General features: G+C 39.8%; 1 protein-coding gene across 1 annotated transcript; it reads right to left on the minus strand.

Annotated features, from left to right (window-relative positions):
• Positions 1-13,789: 13,789 nt before the first annotated feature.
• retsatl (retinol saturase (all-trans-retinol 13,14-reductase) like) lies at positions 13,790-16,725 on the minus strand (the record flags this gene model as incomplete). The annotated part of the gene is made up of 11 exons (XM_079464655.1): positions 13,790-14,190; positions 14,268-14,424; positions 14,519-14,685; positions 14,771-14,880; positions 14,968-15,106; positions 15,198-15,314; positions 15,413-15,610; positions 15,689-15,884; positions 15,966-16,207; positions 16,294-16,476; positions 16,566-16,725. 11 exons carry the CDS (start codon positions 16,723-16,725, stop codon positions 14,045-14,047), a joined length of 1,815 nt encoding a protein of 604 aa, XP_079320781.1. The 3' UTR covers positions 13,790-14,044.
• Between the last annotated feature and the right edge of the window lie 1,719 nt (positions 16,726-18,444).

An 18,444-nucleotide genomic window follows, 5' to 3' on the forward strand; every position in this document is an offset into this window, starting at 1 on the left:
AAGAAACCAGAAAACCAGAAAATGGGGCTCCTGAGTCATGCCTATTCCCAAAAGGTGGAGATAAAATCCGAAAACACATGTTGATTAAAGAAAAACAGCTTGATGTCATTTTGACGATCCAAATCCAAATGCTTAAAAGACTTGAAGTATACATTTTATTTTACAGTAATGACATACAGAGGTAGTAAAATGACATCAAATACCGTATGAAGCTAAAATACATACTACTCACAGAAGGCTGAGATGCGAGTCCTTTTTTCACAGAGCAGAAATCTAAAATGAGTCTTGTTGCATTATTCAGTTTGAATAAGAATCTAACAGACCCACACACGCATCTGAAAAACCAATAAAACAAACCGATCAACAGATGGCACTCTCTGTTCTAACGCTATAGCTGTCTGCAAACATTCATGTCTTGCACATTACCAGCTTAAAAAGGTGATATTTTATTTCCCCCTGTTCCCCAGATAATGTTTGAAATCCCTTATGAGTCTAATAAGTGTCAAAATATAAACACTGCATTTTGCCCCGAAGCAATCATTCGCCCAGAAATATAATTTCCCATTAAAGTTAGGAATCAGATATTTGATATAAAATTTTAATGTAAATACCTCTTATCAAATTCTGTGTGCATAGAAATGTGCATGTATTAACTTGTGATCAGCTGATATCTCAAAAAGCCTTTATGAATATTAAGCACATTTTGACTATAGTAACCATAGTTTAACTGGGGTATTTGAAGTAAAGCAAAGTAACCAATAAATGTACATAGTTACATTATAATAAGTACAGTTTAATCATGATATTTGTAGGTAGACTATACAAATTGGAATACATCTGACAAAAAATGGTTTCTATTACTAGTGCGCATAAATGTATATTTATATATTTAGCAAAACAGTCAATAAGCAGACAAAATGGTAAATATCTAAATGTTTTACCTCAGTTTCTACAACTTTGGAATCAAAACTGCATGGAAATCAATGAGAATCGGATCGATCAAATCAAATAAAACCTAAAGTTGAGATGAATTTGAACTAAAATGATCATTTTAAAGAATCTTCACACAATCCCTTTACATCGGTTCCCAGCGGTAGCAGTAATCCCTATGATCCGTGTGCCATATTTCAAGCTTTCTCAAGTCCTATGACATACAGTATGGGTTTGTATACATAATTTCCAACAGAATGTACAATACTGACACTAGAAATAACTCCCACTTAAAGATTTCCCGTGCAACCTTTATCATAAAGATCCATTACATTCGCCTCTGTATATCATTTTATTATTTCACACACATGCTCTCGGTTATCTCCCTTTTTCTGCGAGATGACAGAAAGACACAGGTCTTACCACAAAGGAAATATGAGCGGGCATTTAAGTGGCTTTTTCCCATTTCACTTTCTAAAATATACTGCGCATCGAGAATCCGTGGCTCTAGCCTCTGTAATGACGGCAGTTCAGACCGAGATTCATGCAAGGCATACAAACAGAATAAATATATGAGGATTTGCATAATGTTTATATAACTACGCTCAGATCCTTTCTAATGGACACAGCATTGACTGTGTGTTTAATTGTAACTGTCTGCAGGGTACTGACAGAAATGATAAGCTCCATTAGCATATGATCTCTCATTATGCTCAGAGGTCATTTCAATCAATAGCTTGTTCTGTGAGCCTGTTTTAACAACCGACGGAGAATAAAGGGCGAGCGATAAATAGGTTGAAGAGAGAGAGAATGGTCATATGGGGTGAACTAATCTCCCATCATTTTGCTTAAGGAACACAAAGCCTATATTATGATGAACGTACGAACAGAAAACACGTGTACGCCTCTCTGTCAAATGTGAAAACTATAAATCGCAAATGATCGTGAAATTGCACGCAGCTGAACATTAACAGATCTCCGCCTTTTAAAGATGTCTAATAAATGTCATTGAGGTACGTAAGAGAACCCGTCAACGTCCAAATCCAATACGAACGGTAAGCATGACTTATATTTCCCAAAACCTGCATCACTCGCTCACACTGCTTAGACCCTGGCGTGGCGCTAAGCACATTTCCACGTTAAAGGCCAGTTTTATAAATATAAACGTTATTGTGGATTTTTGCGTACGCACGCTTTACGATCAAATCTGTGTGCATGCACGTTTTACTAATGAGGCCCCTGGTGACGCCTGGTGTCTGGCACATAAGGAGCTTTGTTGCCCAGTGGTGTTAGGACCGCATGGCTAGGGCACTTTCCTCTGATGCTCTTCAGTTTATCCCGACCATTTTTGCTTCCCCACTTATTTTTCTACTATTATTTTTATATTGATATCTTTTCTGTAATAAATATACTTATTCTTATGATATGGCAGTGTCAGTAAAAGTCAAATTAGCTGGGTTTGAGTCAAATAATGTCAAAGCAGGGCTGGATGCACGATGGAATGACTGAACCACCAAGAACACAGATGGCTTTTGTAAGGTATATTTTGAAGCGCTACCTAATACACTCCATATGCAAATGGCTTAACAGCACGTAGACATTTGCAAATAAAACAGCACTGGCATTGAAACTCTTCATTAATTTGTCTTACAAGTCAACATTTTCAGGTAGAAAACTCAGCAGCAGCTATCAGGTCAGTGTCGGAGGCGCTCAGTGTTTTTCAAATGATCTTAAATATGTCCGACTTTTTCCCTTGAGAAATGTTCCGTGTCATGATACTGTACGGTCGGAGCGACATACGTGAACACATTGTCGGCGCCAGACCACTCGACTAACAGGAGGGCAAGTTTAAATTAATTATTTATAATTTTTGTAAGCTTAAAGGTTATAAATCAGGGTACGGTAAGGTACGCAGATTTGAACACTTTTATGTTCAATCCATCACTTTATTTATTTCATGTTCAAAATACTTTTAAACCAAAACATTTCCACAAATAAGATGCCTTTTTATTTGGATGGTGGGAGAGAAGACAGAAAGCGAAGTGTGGAAGAGAGGACCATGATGTGGATTCAAGCTCAGGTCACCGAAGCGCAACTGCGTCGCATGTCGGAACACCCATTAGGCTTTCGGCCCCAATTTAGATACGTTTCCTAAACACAACCCCATTGGCCGTTGAACCTTACCCCAAACTCATGGTGTAGGGGGTCATTACTGTCAAGCTGTTTGGGATCTGAAAAAAATTAAGTGAGTTAAAAAATCTATTCAGAGTCATGCAGCAATCACACTTTTCAATGATGTTTCTCTCCGTTTTGTTTTCCGCTGGACATTTACGATAGATTTTGTGAGATTTCCCGTTATTGTCTTTTTACTGCATATTGTGCAATTCAATTAAAACGTACTTTGCTTTTGTTATTGAAACAAGAAGCAATATTTCTAAACGGAGCTCATATGTAACATTTTAAATTCCGGTAATGACTTTTGTTCAAGGGACAAATAAGCTGAACCACAGATGCCTGGAGGCTTTCTGACACCAGTTCCCAGCATCAGCATCTTTCTCTCCTTGAAAGCGATACAGCTCCAGAGAACCGTCAAATGCCCCTAAAGCTAAAGGCAATATTACCAAATAAACAGCTGCATGCTGTGAAAATATGGGAACATTTGCTTCCTGTAACGCTGTTTATTGTTGATGCCTGCACACATTATTACACCTCTAAACACGCAGGAAATAAAATATGTTGGATTAACACTCAGCTAACCTGGAGAAGAAATCCAATATGGGTGTGGAGAGCCAGTGAATAGTCTGGTTGAGGAGTCGGAGCAATCATTCTCGCGGAGCTGTCGAAGAGGGCCGCAGATACTGAATAATGAATGGCGCGGGCCGCTTGGCGAAGAGGCGGACAGTGTTTGGACACAGTGAAGAAGAGTCTGATAGACCTCTGCACAGACGTGACCTTTACAAGCTGCTGCTTCTGCAGACAGAAACCACAAGGCTCTAGAAAACAAAACTAAAATTAGAGAGAAAATGAGAGAGATTATTTGTAAAAAGAAGCTTGATTTTTGTAAATAAACTTCCAGATGAAACCTTCTAAATATCTCAATTATTTCTAGACATCAATGAGATTAAATGAAGAGCAAATATAAATTTAGCTTAAGACTCTTGTGTTTCAGATATTTCTCATTAGATAGAGTAAAATACTTAAATGAGACAAATTTCCAGAGCTAGAAAACAAAAATCAGTATTCTGTAAAACAATATTTCTCTAGAAAATTACTGCAAATGCACGTCAATGGACCCCAAAAACTCTCATCATTGCACTTTAAAAACATTTACAATAAAAAAAATGATCTTCACTAAGCACATGCCACCGACTTCCTATTTACCAAAAAACACTTGCTATGTAAAGCTGTGTAAGATAGGGGGCATCAGTCAAGAAAGACAGTCCCAATAAAAAGGCTGGCAGACCATCACACAGACTGCAGCCGGTGGTTATCTGTACCCCCATACCACAAACAAATGTCTTGTTCTGCCATTACAGAGCAGGTCAGGAGTGATAGGGATCAGTGGGAAGCTGTTATCACGCGTCCCTGCTGACAATATACTGCATACGGAACCTGATCCAGTGTGCAGGTGGGACTGTGTTAGACCAGATCATGTTTCCCACCTCGCTGAGGGTCTGTCCTGCAGCGCACAAATGATCGCTGCCTAGGAACTAAAAGAAGTTATAATAAAAACAATGGATCTAATCAACTACATGACAGGTTGTGTTTTTTATGTAATTTACCTAATATTAAGAGATTTGATTATTTTCTATCTAAAATAATATAATTTATTACATTCATGACATTACAATGTGGCAAGCGTGTGTAACATTGACTTTATAAAAAGTGGATGTTAATAAATGTGTTATTAGGGAAAAACCTCACAATATTTAAATGCTTCGTTTTTTATAAATAAACTAACAATGAGCAACATATTTTACAGCTTAAATTAATCTTTGTTAATGTTAGTTAATGGTCAAGTGTGTGAAATTTAGCAGCATCTAGTGGCGAGGTTGCGAATCGCAACCAACGGCTGACTCCCCTCTCCTTTTCATAGCACTACGGTGGCTGACATAGGACAAAGATGTCGTCAAATTTTCGAGTCTCTGTTTTGAGTTCAGGGATACCGTAGAAACGACATGTTGAATTCCTTGTAAGGGAATGTGCGCTATGACATTAATAAATGGGGTAAAAGTACTGTTCTCTAAAAAATGTAACCTTGTTGTAAAGTGTTACCCTGTTGTTTTATTTCAATATTGAACATGAGTCCATAAGTGGGCTACAATAATGGATGTTGCTTTTTTAAATTGTCAATCTGTCCAATAAAGAAATGTGGTGGCAGAAATCAGCAACACCAACAGTTGTGAGAAGCTGTCCGTTCCTGTTTGAATGTTTGTACCCATGCAAGCAAAGCGACCTCTGTAATCCACAACCTGTCCAAAGACATCAGGAAGAGTGCCAACAAACATTGGCTTTTTAAAGGTGTGCTGATAAAACAATATTACACAAAAGTGATTTTCACACTGCCTACATTGTTTTCTTTTAGAACTCATAATGAGACAAACATGCATTCCCTCATTCGTCTGGTGAATCACCCCTGCAGACAGCTAAAGTCAACATGAAATCATATTTTCCAAAACAAAAAGTGGCCGAAGCAAGAACTTCGATTCATGTGGCCATTTTCCAACCTGGTCTCACAGGAATTTGTGATTATTTTACGAGGTGGCTTATTCGTTTGAACTCGTACATTGTGAATCATAAAAAGAGTACGATTACTAGAAGAAAGCAATACGAAAGCCCTACGTAGCCTCTATGCCATTGGCAATGCACTGGTTTTTATTTATAGTCGTGCGTCGTTGTCTGTGTCTACAAGCAATGACCACTAGGTGTGGGAGTCCACGTGTATGTAACCAAGACAAGAGCCGAAGAAGAAGCAGCTCATTGGGTACGCTGTCTGAGAAGCATTAGAAATGATAACAGCATGTAAATAGATACTTTTGTTGCAGCTGGAGATGTTAAATGCAGAAGAACAAATCATTTACATACATCATTCATTCGGAAATGCGTTTAAGACGCGATCGTAGAGTTTTTTTTACCTGAGTGAGGGGTTCAAACAGATCCATAACTGCGCTTGTGGTCCCATTGAGATGATGCGTTTTTACATTTTTGGAGAGGTGCATGTCATGCTACGCACAGCCTCCGGCACAGGACCCTAAATCGCACTTAATAGAGATGAGTTGCACTGAAAAATGGATGAAAAATACACATCACTCTGAAGTACCAATAAATATGCTCCACATCACGTAAAGCTGATCTCAGTAATTAATTGATCCAATCGGAACTCTGTGATGCGAGTTTATCTCATCGGCAGTAACAAACACCTAAGGGAAATAAAACGTAAGAGACAAGGGAGAAAAATTGAAGGGAAAATCTGTGCCAGGCAGATTATTTTAATAAATTTGACAATAATTCACTTTACTGCATTTCCCATAAAACACTGGAAGTTTAAAGACCCACGATTTTTGTTATATCACAGACACAAACCATGATTTTCTTCTGGTATTATCACATCTAACGTTGTCATTCTGGAAAGCACCTGAATGAAAAACTTGGTGTACTTTGTACTGTGCTTAATTTTGCATTCATAATTAAAACAAGCTTGTTAATTCATAGTCGTTTTTATGTCACGTGTGTACAAGAATAGAATCATGAGCAGACAGATGAACTCCGTAGATTTGGGTCACCCACATTTAACAGCCTCAAGCTACCTTTCGTACATTTATTTTTATAGTCGATGTGCTATGTAAACAGTTTTATCTCTGGTTTGACCCTATATATCACTTGCCTTGTTAGAAGAACACCTGTGGACCATGAAATATATTCCAAGACGGGCCTAATACAAACTACTGCCTGAATCTTTCCATTACGCTCTCCCTCCCTTCTTTATAAAAGTTTTACTTTTCGCCTCGTGTGTGACCCAGTTTTGAGACTACCATCCTCAGGTGAGCTTAGCTGTGTCAGCCGTGTAGACAGCTTCCCTACAGACGCCTTTTGTAAATAGGCTTTACTTCCGTTTGCTCGCATGGATGACGTGCATTTGGTTTGTTGATGTGGCGGTTTTCCGACGCGTCTGAGCCTCTAACAGATGCCCACGGGCTGCCTACAGTCCTCTGCCATCGGATGCAAAATGGACACAGATCTGGTGAATCAGGACACAGGTTGGTGTGAAAAAGTATCAGGTTTATATAATATACGTTTTAGACAAATGACTTTTACTGGTTTTATTGTGCACCGGGAGCATCATCGATCAAGCATGCATGCTTCAGTGAAGTCCTCAGGGATTCAGTGTGCAAATTCCATTTAAAGAAATGCTCTTACTGACCTGTGTGCGTGTTACATCATTCTGTGCCTGTCTGCCAGGAGACTTTTAGGATCAGGAATCAAAATGGGAAATACAGTATGGGACAAACTATAACAATTCAGACTGATAAATTACTCTTAAACATGCACACAGGACCGTCCGACCGGACAACGCTCCAGGCACCGCGGAAAAGGACTCCCACACAGCAGGGACGTTCTGCAAGATAAAGTTTGGAGCGGTGCATTAAAATGGAAAAACAATCACATGCCGGCGGTGAAGAAATGTAGACCATGATTCCATACAGAGAGAAGAGGCATATTGTATGCACAGTTGGATAATAACATCTTAAGTAGCATCCAGAATCCCCCTGTCTGATTCATTCAATAACAATGCCGCAGTAAACACGGCGTGTTATGGTCGCAGTATGAAGGAGATTTCATTACACAGCTCTCAGGCTGCCCACGAGCCCGTCTCAATCACAAAGGTTCAGCATGGACAAGTCTCATTTTTGCCCATTCCTTGCTTTACAGCACAACAACGCCCCTCCTCTGTAATCTTCTCTGTAATAAAAGCCCTTGTCCAGCGGCACACCGCAAATCTACAGGCCCTCCCATGAACCGCGAGATGGGGCCCCTTAAATGAGCGTTGATGAAAATCTGGAGCGGGGATGAAATGGTGGCACTGATGGAAACAGTTATTTACGCACTTCTGTTTTAACTCCCAGTCCTCGTGGATTGCAGAAAAGCCGCATGAATTTCACATGTCCAAAAACGCATGTGGTCACCTTTGAATGTTCACATGTGAGAAACGTGAAATTCATGTGGTTTTTCACCAAGGATCAAAACGTTCAAAGCAAGTTTTAGCATGACATGCATTTGCCACAATTGTGACTCCATAACTACATTTGTGGCACGCTATACGGTATGTGTGTTTTAATGCTCATGATCTGCTATAATCAATGCTATTGATGCACTGCAGTGAAAATCTCGAATTGAATTGGCTAACAACCGCTCAGAGTCTCCGCATTTAGCATCGCCTTCATCGCAGGGCCCGCGGGGTTGTCCTGTACATCTCGTCTAGATTTTCTGTTAAGAAAAAGATTCCTAATATCTACGCTCAAATATCCTCCATTTCTGTTGGGTTAAAGTCAAAATAAGCAGTGAGACTTGTGATAAATCTTTCTGGAAGCTGAGAATAAGAAAACCAGCAGGAGCCAGAAAGAACAGTTAAATGATGTCAAATTATCACAAAACAGCTGGATGTCAATTTTAACTGTGAAAGTTTTCACTCTCTGGAAATTCTTTTTTAATCACAACCCTATGGGCTCCAAACACAAGGTATTATTTAAGCAGAAACCAAATCACATGCGGATGAATTTAAAGTAAAAAATCAAACTGTCAAGACAAAGTTTCTGCTCAAATGCTTAAAGCCCACAAACTTAACTTAAGAGTTTAAGTTTATCTATTCAGATAAAAATATGACAAGCAAGTAGGTGCTAGAGATTAGGATAGACTATACAACCTCTGGCTTCAGGAACCACCAAAGCATAAGCGTCCATTGAAAATTGTTCCAGAGAAAGAAACAGCATTTTTCAATACTTACAGTAAACACTGTGTTGTCAAAGTTTACAAGCTCTTTTTAATACTTCTCATTGGGTAAATATTTGCAAAACCCACAGAAAACATGACAAGTGACCAATAGATATATTGTATATAATATTGATATATTATATAAAACATATCAATCATAAAAAAAAAGTTTCCTCGCCATTTTGCTCATGTGTCATTCAAATTCACCGTATCCATTAATTCGCCATTTTATTAAGATAAAGTCTGTGTTCCTGTATAATAACATTTGGATAGGAGACAAAATGCAACATATTGTAGACAACAGTGCTTTTCTCAACATAAACAAAACAAAACCATAATTTATAAACTGCACATACATTGTTATAAAATATCAAGAACCAAAAGTTCACCATACTTGGGTCCAATGCGATCGGAACCCATAGTGGCAATACACACCGCAAGAGATCAAACCAGCAGCTATGAGTTGTAATGACAGAAAGCTTTTCTATAACATTTGAGACTCTCTATACGGAAGTATCGCATTTTTAAGCCAGTTCTGTCATGAATTACTCTCTATATAATTTGTATACATTTCTTTATTTGGTTGAACACAGCAAGATATTTGGAAGAATGCTTGTAACCAAACCGTTCTTGGACCCCATTGATTCCCATAGTAGGAAAAATTACAATTGTAGTCAGAAGTGCCTCATAGCTGTTTGGTGTCCTTCATTCCTTAAAATCTCTTCTTTTGTGTTCAACAGAACCAAAAATATGTATCAAGTAATTGTTTCCTAATATGGTTGTCAATGGGGTCCAAGAATTGTTTGGTTATAAGCTTTCTTCCAAATTTCTCTCTGTTCATCACAACAAAGAAATTTATAGAGATTTGGAACAACTCGAAGGCGAGTAAATGATGACAGAATCTCTATTTTTGGTCGAACTGTTCCTTTAAGTGCTTTTGATTCACAAATCACATTCTAAAACAGTAAAAACATCAACTTATTGTAATCAGAAAAGAAAAGATTTGGGTACAAGACAGATAAGAGCACCAGGGAAACAGATGCTACAACACAATTACAATTACGGCACTTTTAAGCAAAAATGCCCATTTGCAATACTTTCTACAAAAAATGTAATAAAGGTTTCCATCTTAAACTACAATCTGATCAGCAAGTGGTGACGTTGTGTGGTTCTCTTTCAAGCATACGTTTCAGTGTCTCACTATGGAATACCCAACAATGGCTGCAGCAATGCAGACTGCTTTGTAAGATCTCATGCAGGGACACACACCAGGTCTGCTCTGCATGTCTTGGGCTGAAACATGCCCATAGCGGCGATAGACGTTCCTGCGAACCGCGAGACGCTCTTGTGAACACCGTGCAAGCTTCACCACAAAGAGCCTGTCAGGCCAGGATCCTCTCGGGTCAGCTAGCCCTGCTCCGACTGTCACTCTGTAGGTATCCATTCCTGTAGAGCTGCCCACCAGACGTCTCTATTCTGGAGTACTAACCCGTCGTTGCCGTTTAAAGCTGATCGGTTTCAGTCTACTATGATCGAGCGCACATACAAGGTGGTTGCTCTCTCAGTCAAGGCCGTTAACGCTATCTCTATGCATACCAAGCAGAGCTGCGGGACGCGGTGTCTACCACATCAGGTCAGACACAGTGGGAAGAGACCTGTTTCGTCTCCGATCTCTTCCTCCGTCTGTATAGATGTGCGGTTCAGACCGCGGGCAAAGCGATGGCCAAGATGGCCATTCAGGAGGTTGGTTTAACTTGGCTTATCTCTCTGACAGGGAGTAAGAAGCCATACTTGACGCTCCGTTTGTTTCAGAGGGTATTTATGTTGCGGCTCTGACACGGATGCAAGAGATGCAAAGAGAAGAAAATCACTTTTCAGTGTCCGGTGGCTGTTGTACTATCATTTCTTCAGGATTTTATGGATATAGGAAGAGCGTCTCTATGATTAAAGTGGTTTTAGCTGCTATATCAGCATACCACATAGGGTTTGAGGGAAAGACTGTTGGACAGCATCCTCTAGTGTGTTTTTGTGTGTGTGTGTGTGTTGGAAACAAGACCACTTTCTCCCTCGTGGGATTTAGAACTGGTACTGGATTTCCTTTCGGGAGCACCATTTGAGCCATTGGACATAGCTGGCGCTATATTATCGTTTTATTCGGCGCTGCAGTTTGCTCTGGCTTCAGCGAAGCGCGTAAGTGAGATTCACGCACTCTCTGCGAATCCTGCATGTCTGCAATTTATGTAGTGGGATACGGGGTTCTGCTGAAACCGAACTCCGCTTTTATGCCCAAAGTCATTAATTCTATTGGTCCCCTTGAGCCTTTTATTCTCCACTTTTTGCATCTTCGGATCAGCAAAAGTTGAATACTATGCCTGGTGCGTGCTTTGCGGATTTATGTAAATAGGACTGCAGGGTTTCTATGAGTGATCAGCTGTTTGTATCTTGGGCTAAACCATGTAATGGGAAGCCGATCACAAAACAGCGAGTGTCACGTTGGATGCAATTTCTTTGGCCTATTCCAGTAAAGGTCTGACTACCCCATCTGTCTTACGTGCCCACTCAACTCGGGGATGTCAACTTCATGGGCTCTCTTTAAAGGAGCATTTGTGAACAACATTTGTGAAGCGGCGAGCTGGTTTTTCACCGCACACTTTTACCAGGTTTTATAAACTGGATGTTACAGCGCAGACATTTGCGCATGCTGTGGTGAGTGTAGGATTTTGAGTCCTCACTCATTCAGCCCCGACCGTATCTTGGTTGACAGGCAAGTTCGAAACAGGCTATCTGGCAAGGATATTCCATAATGAGACACCACGACTTGGGTGAGCCGGGTTCTCTGATCACCCTCCTTGCTGTGTGAAGCGAGGAAGAGCTTTGTTTTGAAAGACGCAATGATGTTGTGCCGCTTCTTTTATGCTGTGTGCGGAGCCACCCTCCAGACACAAGCGGCATGTCTGCCAGCCAATAGCGGCTGGCGTAATGTAATAGGGCTTCTAAGGAATACGCAGAAGGGGCGTATCCCATAGTGAAACACCTCACTTAATGCTATCAGAGAACCGGGGTTACGTAGTAACCTATAGTTTTCTATTATGCATGCATTAGTGTGTATATAGAGAGGAGTCAGAAACCGATTCTATTTGTATCTCCTTCGGTAGCCAAGGGGAACAACCACCTTCTGCATTGAGCAAGAATACTTACGACCGCTGCGAGCCGATTCTAATAACACAAAGCATCAAAAAACTAAATGTTCTTTGTTAATGCAGCGTGTTTCATAAAAAAAGGCCAACATCTTCAAAGGTCCTGCCGGAGAAATTGCTTGAATTCATTTATGTGAGTGCATTCACCTCTGGTTTAGATGGATCAGCAGCATCCAGCAGTGAGCTTGCCGCAGTTTCTCAGCATCTCATACTGTTGGACTGTCTTCACTTATACGCATGGGTTATTTATACAGCAGTGGCTTTTAATAGCTCGGTTCGCCCCTGCACTCCATCCTTCTGCTGCGCACACACACTGCTGCAGTGATCTATACTCAGCACATTGAACAAGGTGGGGAGAGGAGAGAAGCTGATATATACATGAGCCTTTTATAAATAGAAATAAAATCATGTGGGAGGGCCACAGGCTGAGATTAGCATACAGACATATTACTCACATTTTACTGCAGTATACTCAGCGCTATATGCTGACAATACACAGATGTACAGTAAACACCAAACCCTTTAAATGTTTTTAATATTTGTATATATTTTTACAGTGAAAATAATAATAACTTTGTACAACTGTTAATCATTTTGGGAAAACTTCACATATATAAGAATAAATGGACAAAAATTCATTCATTTTCTTCAGGAGTTTATGGACTACTGCAACAGTTTGCAAAGCATTGGTTAAAAAAAGCAATGAAGACTTACAATAATTTTTATGATTATGGGATATTTGAATAATGGACATTGGACTTTTTGTTCTGGGATGTACATGTTTATACGTATTAATATGAATACGCTTTATTTTTTGTACATTTTGATGTATATTGTGTTAATAAAACTTCTAAAATATAAGCTTCTCAAGTCCGGAGGCTGCATCCAAGGCCAAACAAGCTTTTACAAACTTTCTACATCTTTTGGTTTTATCGGTTGGTTTACGGTGGTGGTACATATAGAGAAAGGGAAAGTGAAAGACTTTTCCTAACCGACTGCGTCATCTTATTGCAGTTTTTAACACAGCATGACCTACCCAGCATAGTTATATTTCCTTATCAAACAAGTAAAACAAAATACTGCATTGAACACACTAGCAGCCATCCTCCCAATATGGCGCAACATATAACGTGGCATGACGTCGATAAACAAGCTCTTTAGGCCTCCTGTACAGCACACCCTTTCAAAGAGAAGCTTTTTTATAGGAAAGAAAATTCTCGAGTCATGAGCATAAGCCAACCTGACGGAAAGCTGTGGGATTCCCTCTCTGACCTTTAACATGAGGATATTAGTCTGAGATCATGAACATTACACAGCAGTCAAAACAGGGTGTTTATTAGTTGATATAATTCTGCCATCTAGTGACTGAATGGTGAAAAGAACATTCTTACATTTTGGTCAATAAAAAACATCCATATTTAGTGATGCCTCCAAAGGATTTCTTTTACCTTAAGATAACTTGCCCTGACATACGAGTGCCATTGTTTTGTCTCAAGATGTACACCAGTAAAGTATTTCTCTAATGCATTTATATACTTAAATGTCCTCTTTTAACTAAAGCTGAGGATTGTCTATGAAACAGGGCCTAGTTTTTTATCATGAGATTGGCGATCAGTGCATTGAGTGAGGACATCTGTGAGTACTGTATAAATACAACCATAAACATATTTTATAGCATTCACAGTTTTATTTGTAGTTGTTATAGCTTGTTATAGTTGTTGAGATAACAGGAAATATGAAGCACAGTGTACAAAAATGCATCAAAAATGGCATCAAAACTTAATGAAATCTTCTTAACAGGCGTACAATTTTAGAACACTAAACGTAAAACTACTGTTTACATTTGTAATCCAATTTCTACAGTATTATCACATTGACCGAATGGGACACGTCGATTGACATGTGGAACAAATGTTGGTCAACTTGCCTCACTGTTGTTTCTTGGCTGCCCTGTTTTTGAGCTTTTTTTGTTGGAGCAGAAGGTCAATGTACAGACAGTGATCCAGAACAGAGGAAGCACAGAGAAGACCACCGTGCAGAGCGCCACAGAAACCAGCGGAGAAAACATCTTGTCCTGAAAATGCATTTTTGTATAAGAAATATAGGTAGAGCACACAACCTAGGATTAACAATAAAATACTTCAGTATTACCTGACAGGTAGAGGTTCTTGATCGGTGTGTTGCATCTGATTTTGGCGATGTTCAGAGGCTGGTATCGCTCCAGACTGTGCTCTGCAGACAGCATGGATCCATTTGTGGCACCAAGTCCATGCATGTTGATGGGACTGACTGCATGCATCATCACCAACTACAAAGAACAGAAAATAAACACGGGTATTTATGGCACAAACACACTTTTCACCTGGATTATCGACAGCTAGCACACAATTATGAAAACGTACCTTCTCTCTCAGCTTGGGGAAGTGAACACAAGCCCAGTCAAAGAGATGGTTGGCAAATCTCATCTTGTACTTTTCATATTCTTCTCCTCTGTCCATCTCAGCCACGTTGTTCCATTTTCCAAACCACTTTGGATTGACCATTGTATGTATCACCATACGTGACTGTCCTAAAACAATAACAGCAGAACGTTCACATTGAGATTTTAGGTGGACAGAGAAATGAAACAAGTATGTAGGGAGGCAAAGGTTAACCTGGGAAGCGAGTGCGTGAGGTCGGATCTCTGGCAGAAGGGAAGGACATGTACATCATGGGAACATTATCAGGTGCATCCTCCTTGTCTAAATCAAAGTACTCTTCCAACCTAAAGAATATAAAACAAGATCTTACTGTTTACACTTCTCGCAACCACTGTGAATATTAAATCTTCATCTGCTTTAACTTCACATACACTTCATCCATGTTGTTGGTCTTATAGAGTCGCATGTTGGTGGATGAAATGCCCAAATCTTCCTTAGTGCCATTAAAACCTGTAAACACCTGGAAAAATGCTTTGCCTGGTTTCAGAGTATGAACATAATTCTGAATGCCTGCAAGGGATATACGTAAATCCGATTATTAATCACAATCTGAATAACAATATGTGCACATGAGTCATTACAGTAAGCTCCGGTCACTTGCCAGGATGAGCCTGAACCTCTGGAAGCAGAAGTTTCCTGAAGGTGTTGAATATTCCAGCATTTGAAACAATCACCGGAGCCGTAATTTCCATTTCTCCGATTGTCTTTACGGTCACTCCTGGTCAGAAAAAAACCAAGAATTTTATGAATAAATCATGTAGAACACAGAACTGGATTCGTGAGATCATACTGAGATGTTTGTTGGGTTTAACTCACCGTATGCGTTTGCTTTTTCATCAACTAGAATGCTGGATACAGGAGCTTTCATGAGGACCTTTCCTCCATGCTTCTCCACGAACTGAATGATGCGATAAGTGATCTCACTGGCGCCACCTTCAGGGTAGTAGACGCCACGCTTGGAGTGATGCAGGAGGAGAGCGTCTATCATGCAGCTGGAGTTTTTAGGTGGAACGCCTATATACAGTGATTCTGGTTAAAACCCTTTTCAACAATGCAGATTGATTTAGGAGAAAGCGTATTCAAGACTCTTACCATAAAATGATTGAGAAAAGACAGTGAGCAGATCTCTGTTGACGGTTAAAGACTTGAGCACGTCTGCGGTGCTGGTGCGGGAGTATCTGAAAATCGGCGAGATTAAATCAGCGATTCCACTCCACAGTATGAGGCGAGCGAACCAGAGAGGGAGCATCTTCAGCATGCACAGCAGATGTATCTTCTTAGAGGAGATCTATAGAAAAAAAGATGACATGTAAGACGCACTCTGAAATGTTTCATAACAAACACAGTGACAAAGTCATTCGTTTATCACCTTCATGATTCTGAAAAGCTCTTCGACGGCTTTCGTGTCATTGGGAAACAGTTTTTTAAGATGAGCTTCCATCTGTCTCTTGCCGCTGTAAATTGTGTATTCTTTCCTTTGTTTTTCTTCTCCAATAACTACAGTGTCCACATGAGCGTCTTGCTCAGCGAAATGCACCTGGCCGTCGGTGATCAGATCCAATGCCACCTTCAAGAATCCGTTCTCATGAAGTTGCCCCACATAATGGAAGCCTTTAAAAGATTGATGTGACATCATCAAAAGACATTCAGCATTTGGTAAAGTATAACACAGATTCAGAACTCCAGTAATATCTTACCAGAGTCAAACTCGAAGCCCTTGACACTGAATGTCTTGCACAGACCTCCAGCCTGCTCATCTTGCTCCAACACCAGAACTTTCTTTCCTAGTTTGGCTAAAGTTGCGGCAACCGTCAGGCCACCGATACCACTGCCGATCACGATCACATCCAGATTTCTGGGCACTTCAAACTCATGGAATTCTGAGGGTAGAAAGAGAGAGAGTGTTAGCACATACTGTTGGTTATTTGTTGCTTGCATTGAATAGTTCTAGGTTAAATCTCTCTCTTGCCTTTTCTAAGGACTCTGTTCTTTTTCTTTTGGTCTAAATCTAGTGGTCCCGGAGAACTAACGGATCCACTGCACAGTCCACTCCTCCTGCCAAACAGGTACCAGTATGTGCCACGAGCATAGTCCACGAACCATTCGGAGAAGAGCAGGAACCACCTCATCTTTACTCGCCGGAGGCTGAAACGTTGGGAGAGGATTGACTGGAGATGAGTACCAGCAGTCTAGCGTGGTGGTGGAGCGAAGACCCTATTTATTGGTGTATGTGGAGAAAAACCTGTTCGACGAATATTGGTGTGTCTGGATTCAATCAGATCTGCCGACTGATTGCTTTACTTTCTTTTGTTGTTTTGCGTATAACGTGAGTAAATGTTCAATGCAGATTCTTCTGTTGTCAAGTGATTAAATCAGCTTGACCGTCCTTCCACTGTCCCCTTCTTGTAAAAGAGACTTCTTGTTCAATTATCCCCCATAATCTTATCAGAAAATCAAAGAAAAAATATCAAGTCATGCACTTTCTCTTTATAATCACTTAATCCATACTTCATGTGATCCTGGACCACAAAACTTGGTGGGTACATTTTTGTAAATTGAGATTTATACTGAATAAATAAGCTTTCAATTGTTGTATGGTTTGCTAGGATAGGAAAATATTTGGCCGAGAACAATTTGAAAATCTGGAAACTATCTAAATATTATCGATATCATGTCATAGCAATAGCAAAATTGTCTCAATATTAATGTGGTCACATGACATATGAAAAGATAGGTCTTCCAGGCTTAACACAGAGAATGTTATAAAAAAATCATAGATGCACCCTTTGGTAAGGTTCATCTGATTCAATTATTTTATTTTATAAAAAGCATTTTTACATCCCTATCATTAATGGAAGTCGTGCCAGATGGCGGCCATGTTTGCCATGTGCCTCTGGGCAGGTTTTTGAATAATTTAAAGAGTTTATATGGTATTTCCACAAACGCCGGCTAAAAAAACAACATTTAAAATGACGTAAACTGTACCATAACATTGGTTTCCTATGATCAAATTGCGCTTAAAAACTAAAATTTTCATGTTACTTTAGATACTACGCATTCACAAAGCTACACTAGGGCGGCCATATTGAGCGTTGTGTTCCTCCCCATTCATTTCAACGGCAGTGAAGCATCTTGTTAATATTTTTATCTTTTATAGATACCAAACTTGAGTGGGTCATTCCAGAAGAGCTGGCAGCAGCGAGCGATGTTTGTAGGTGTTTTTCCGGCCGAAGTTTTGATATATTTATGGTAGGCAATACACAAAATATATTTAATTCATATCCTAATGGTTTTTGGCATAATAGAAAAATCGATCATTTTGACACATTTATTTTTGGCTATTGCTACAAATATACTGTACCAATGCGATTTGTGACTGGTTTTGTGGTCCAGAGTCACACATTGATCAAATAAGTGAGACACAGCTCATTGATCCTTTAAAAATAGTTATTATTTACTCTGAGCGTGATGGCATTCTTTGTGGAGAGGGGAAAGAGCCGAGGCTGCAAGACACAAACATCATGAATGCAACGTTTGTAAAATGTTGTTGAGGACTATGGCCAAACTACAGTGTCAAAAACTGCCGCAACACAAGTATAACAGAGGTTGCAAGTAACACAAGTATAACAGCAAATGAATGCCAATATGCCTCAAATTGAAAAGAAAAATGACACTGAAATGAAGATGTTTTAGGAGGAGCAACTCCTCTGCAGTAGTGCAGTTATAGACTGAGGTGAGGGGTCACGCTGATGCACTGGGACTTTTGAGAACAACAAGTCTAGATCGTATAAGAAAATGCCATTTTGATCATTTAAAGGAATTCAACTTAAAGTAGCTCTTCAGTTAAC

The sequence above is a fragment of the Barbatula barbatula genome, assembly GCF_947034865.1.
Source record: "Barbatula barbatula genome assembly, chromosome: 9".
NCBI lineage: Eukaryota > Metazoa > Chordata > Actinopteri > Cypriniformes > Nemacheilidae > Barbatula > Barbatula barbatula.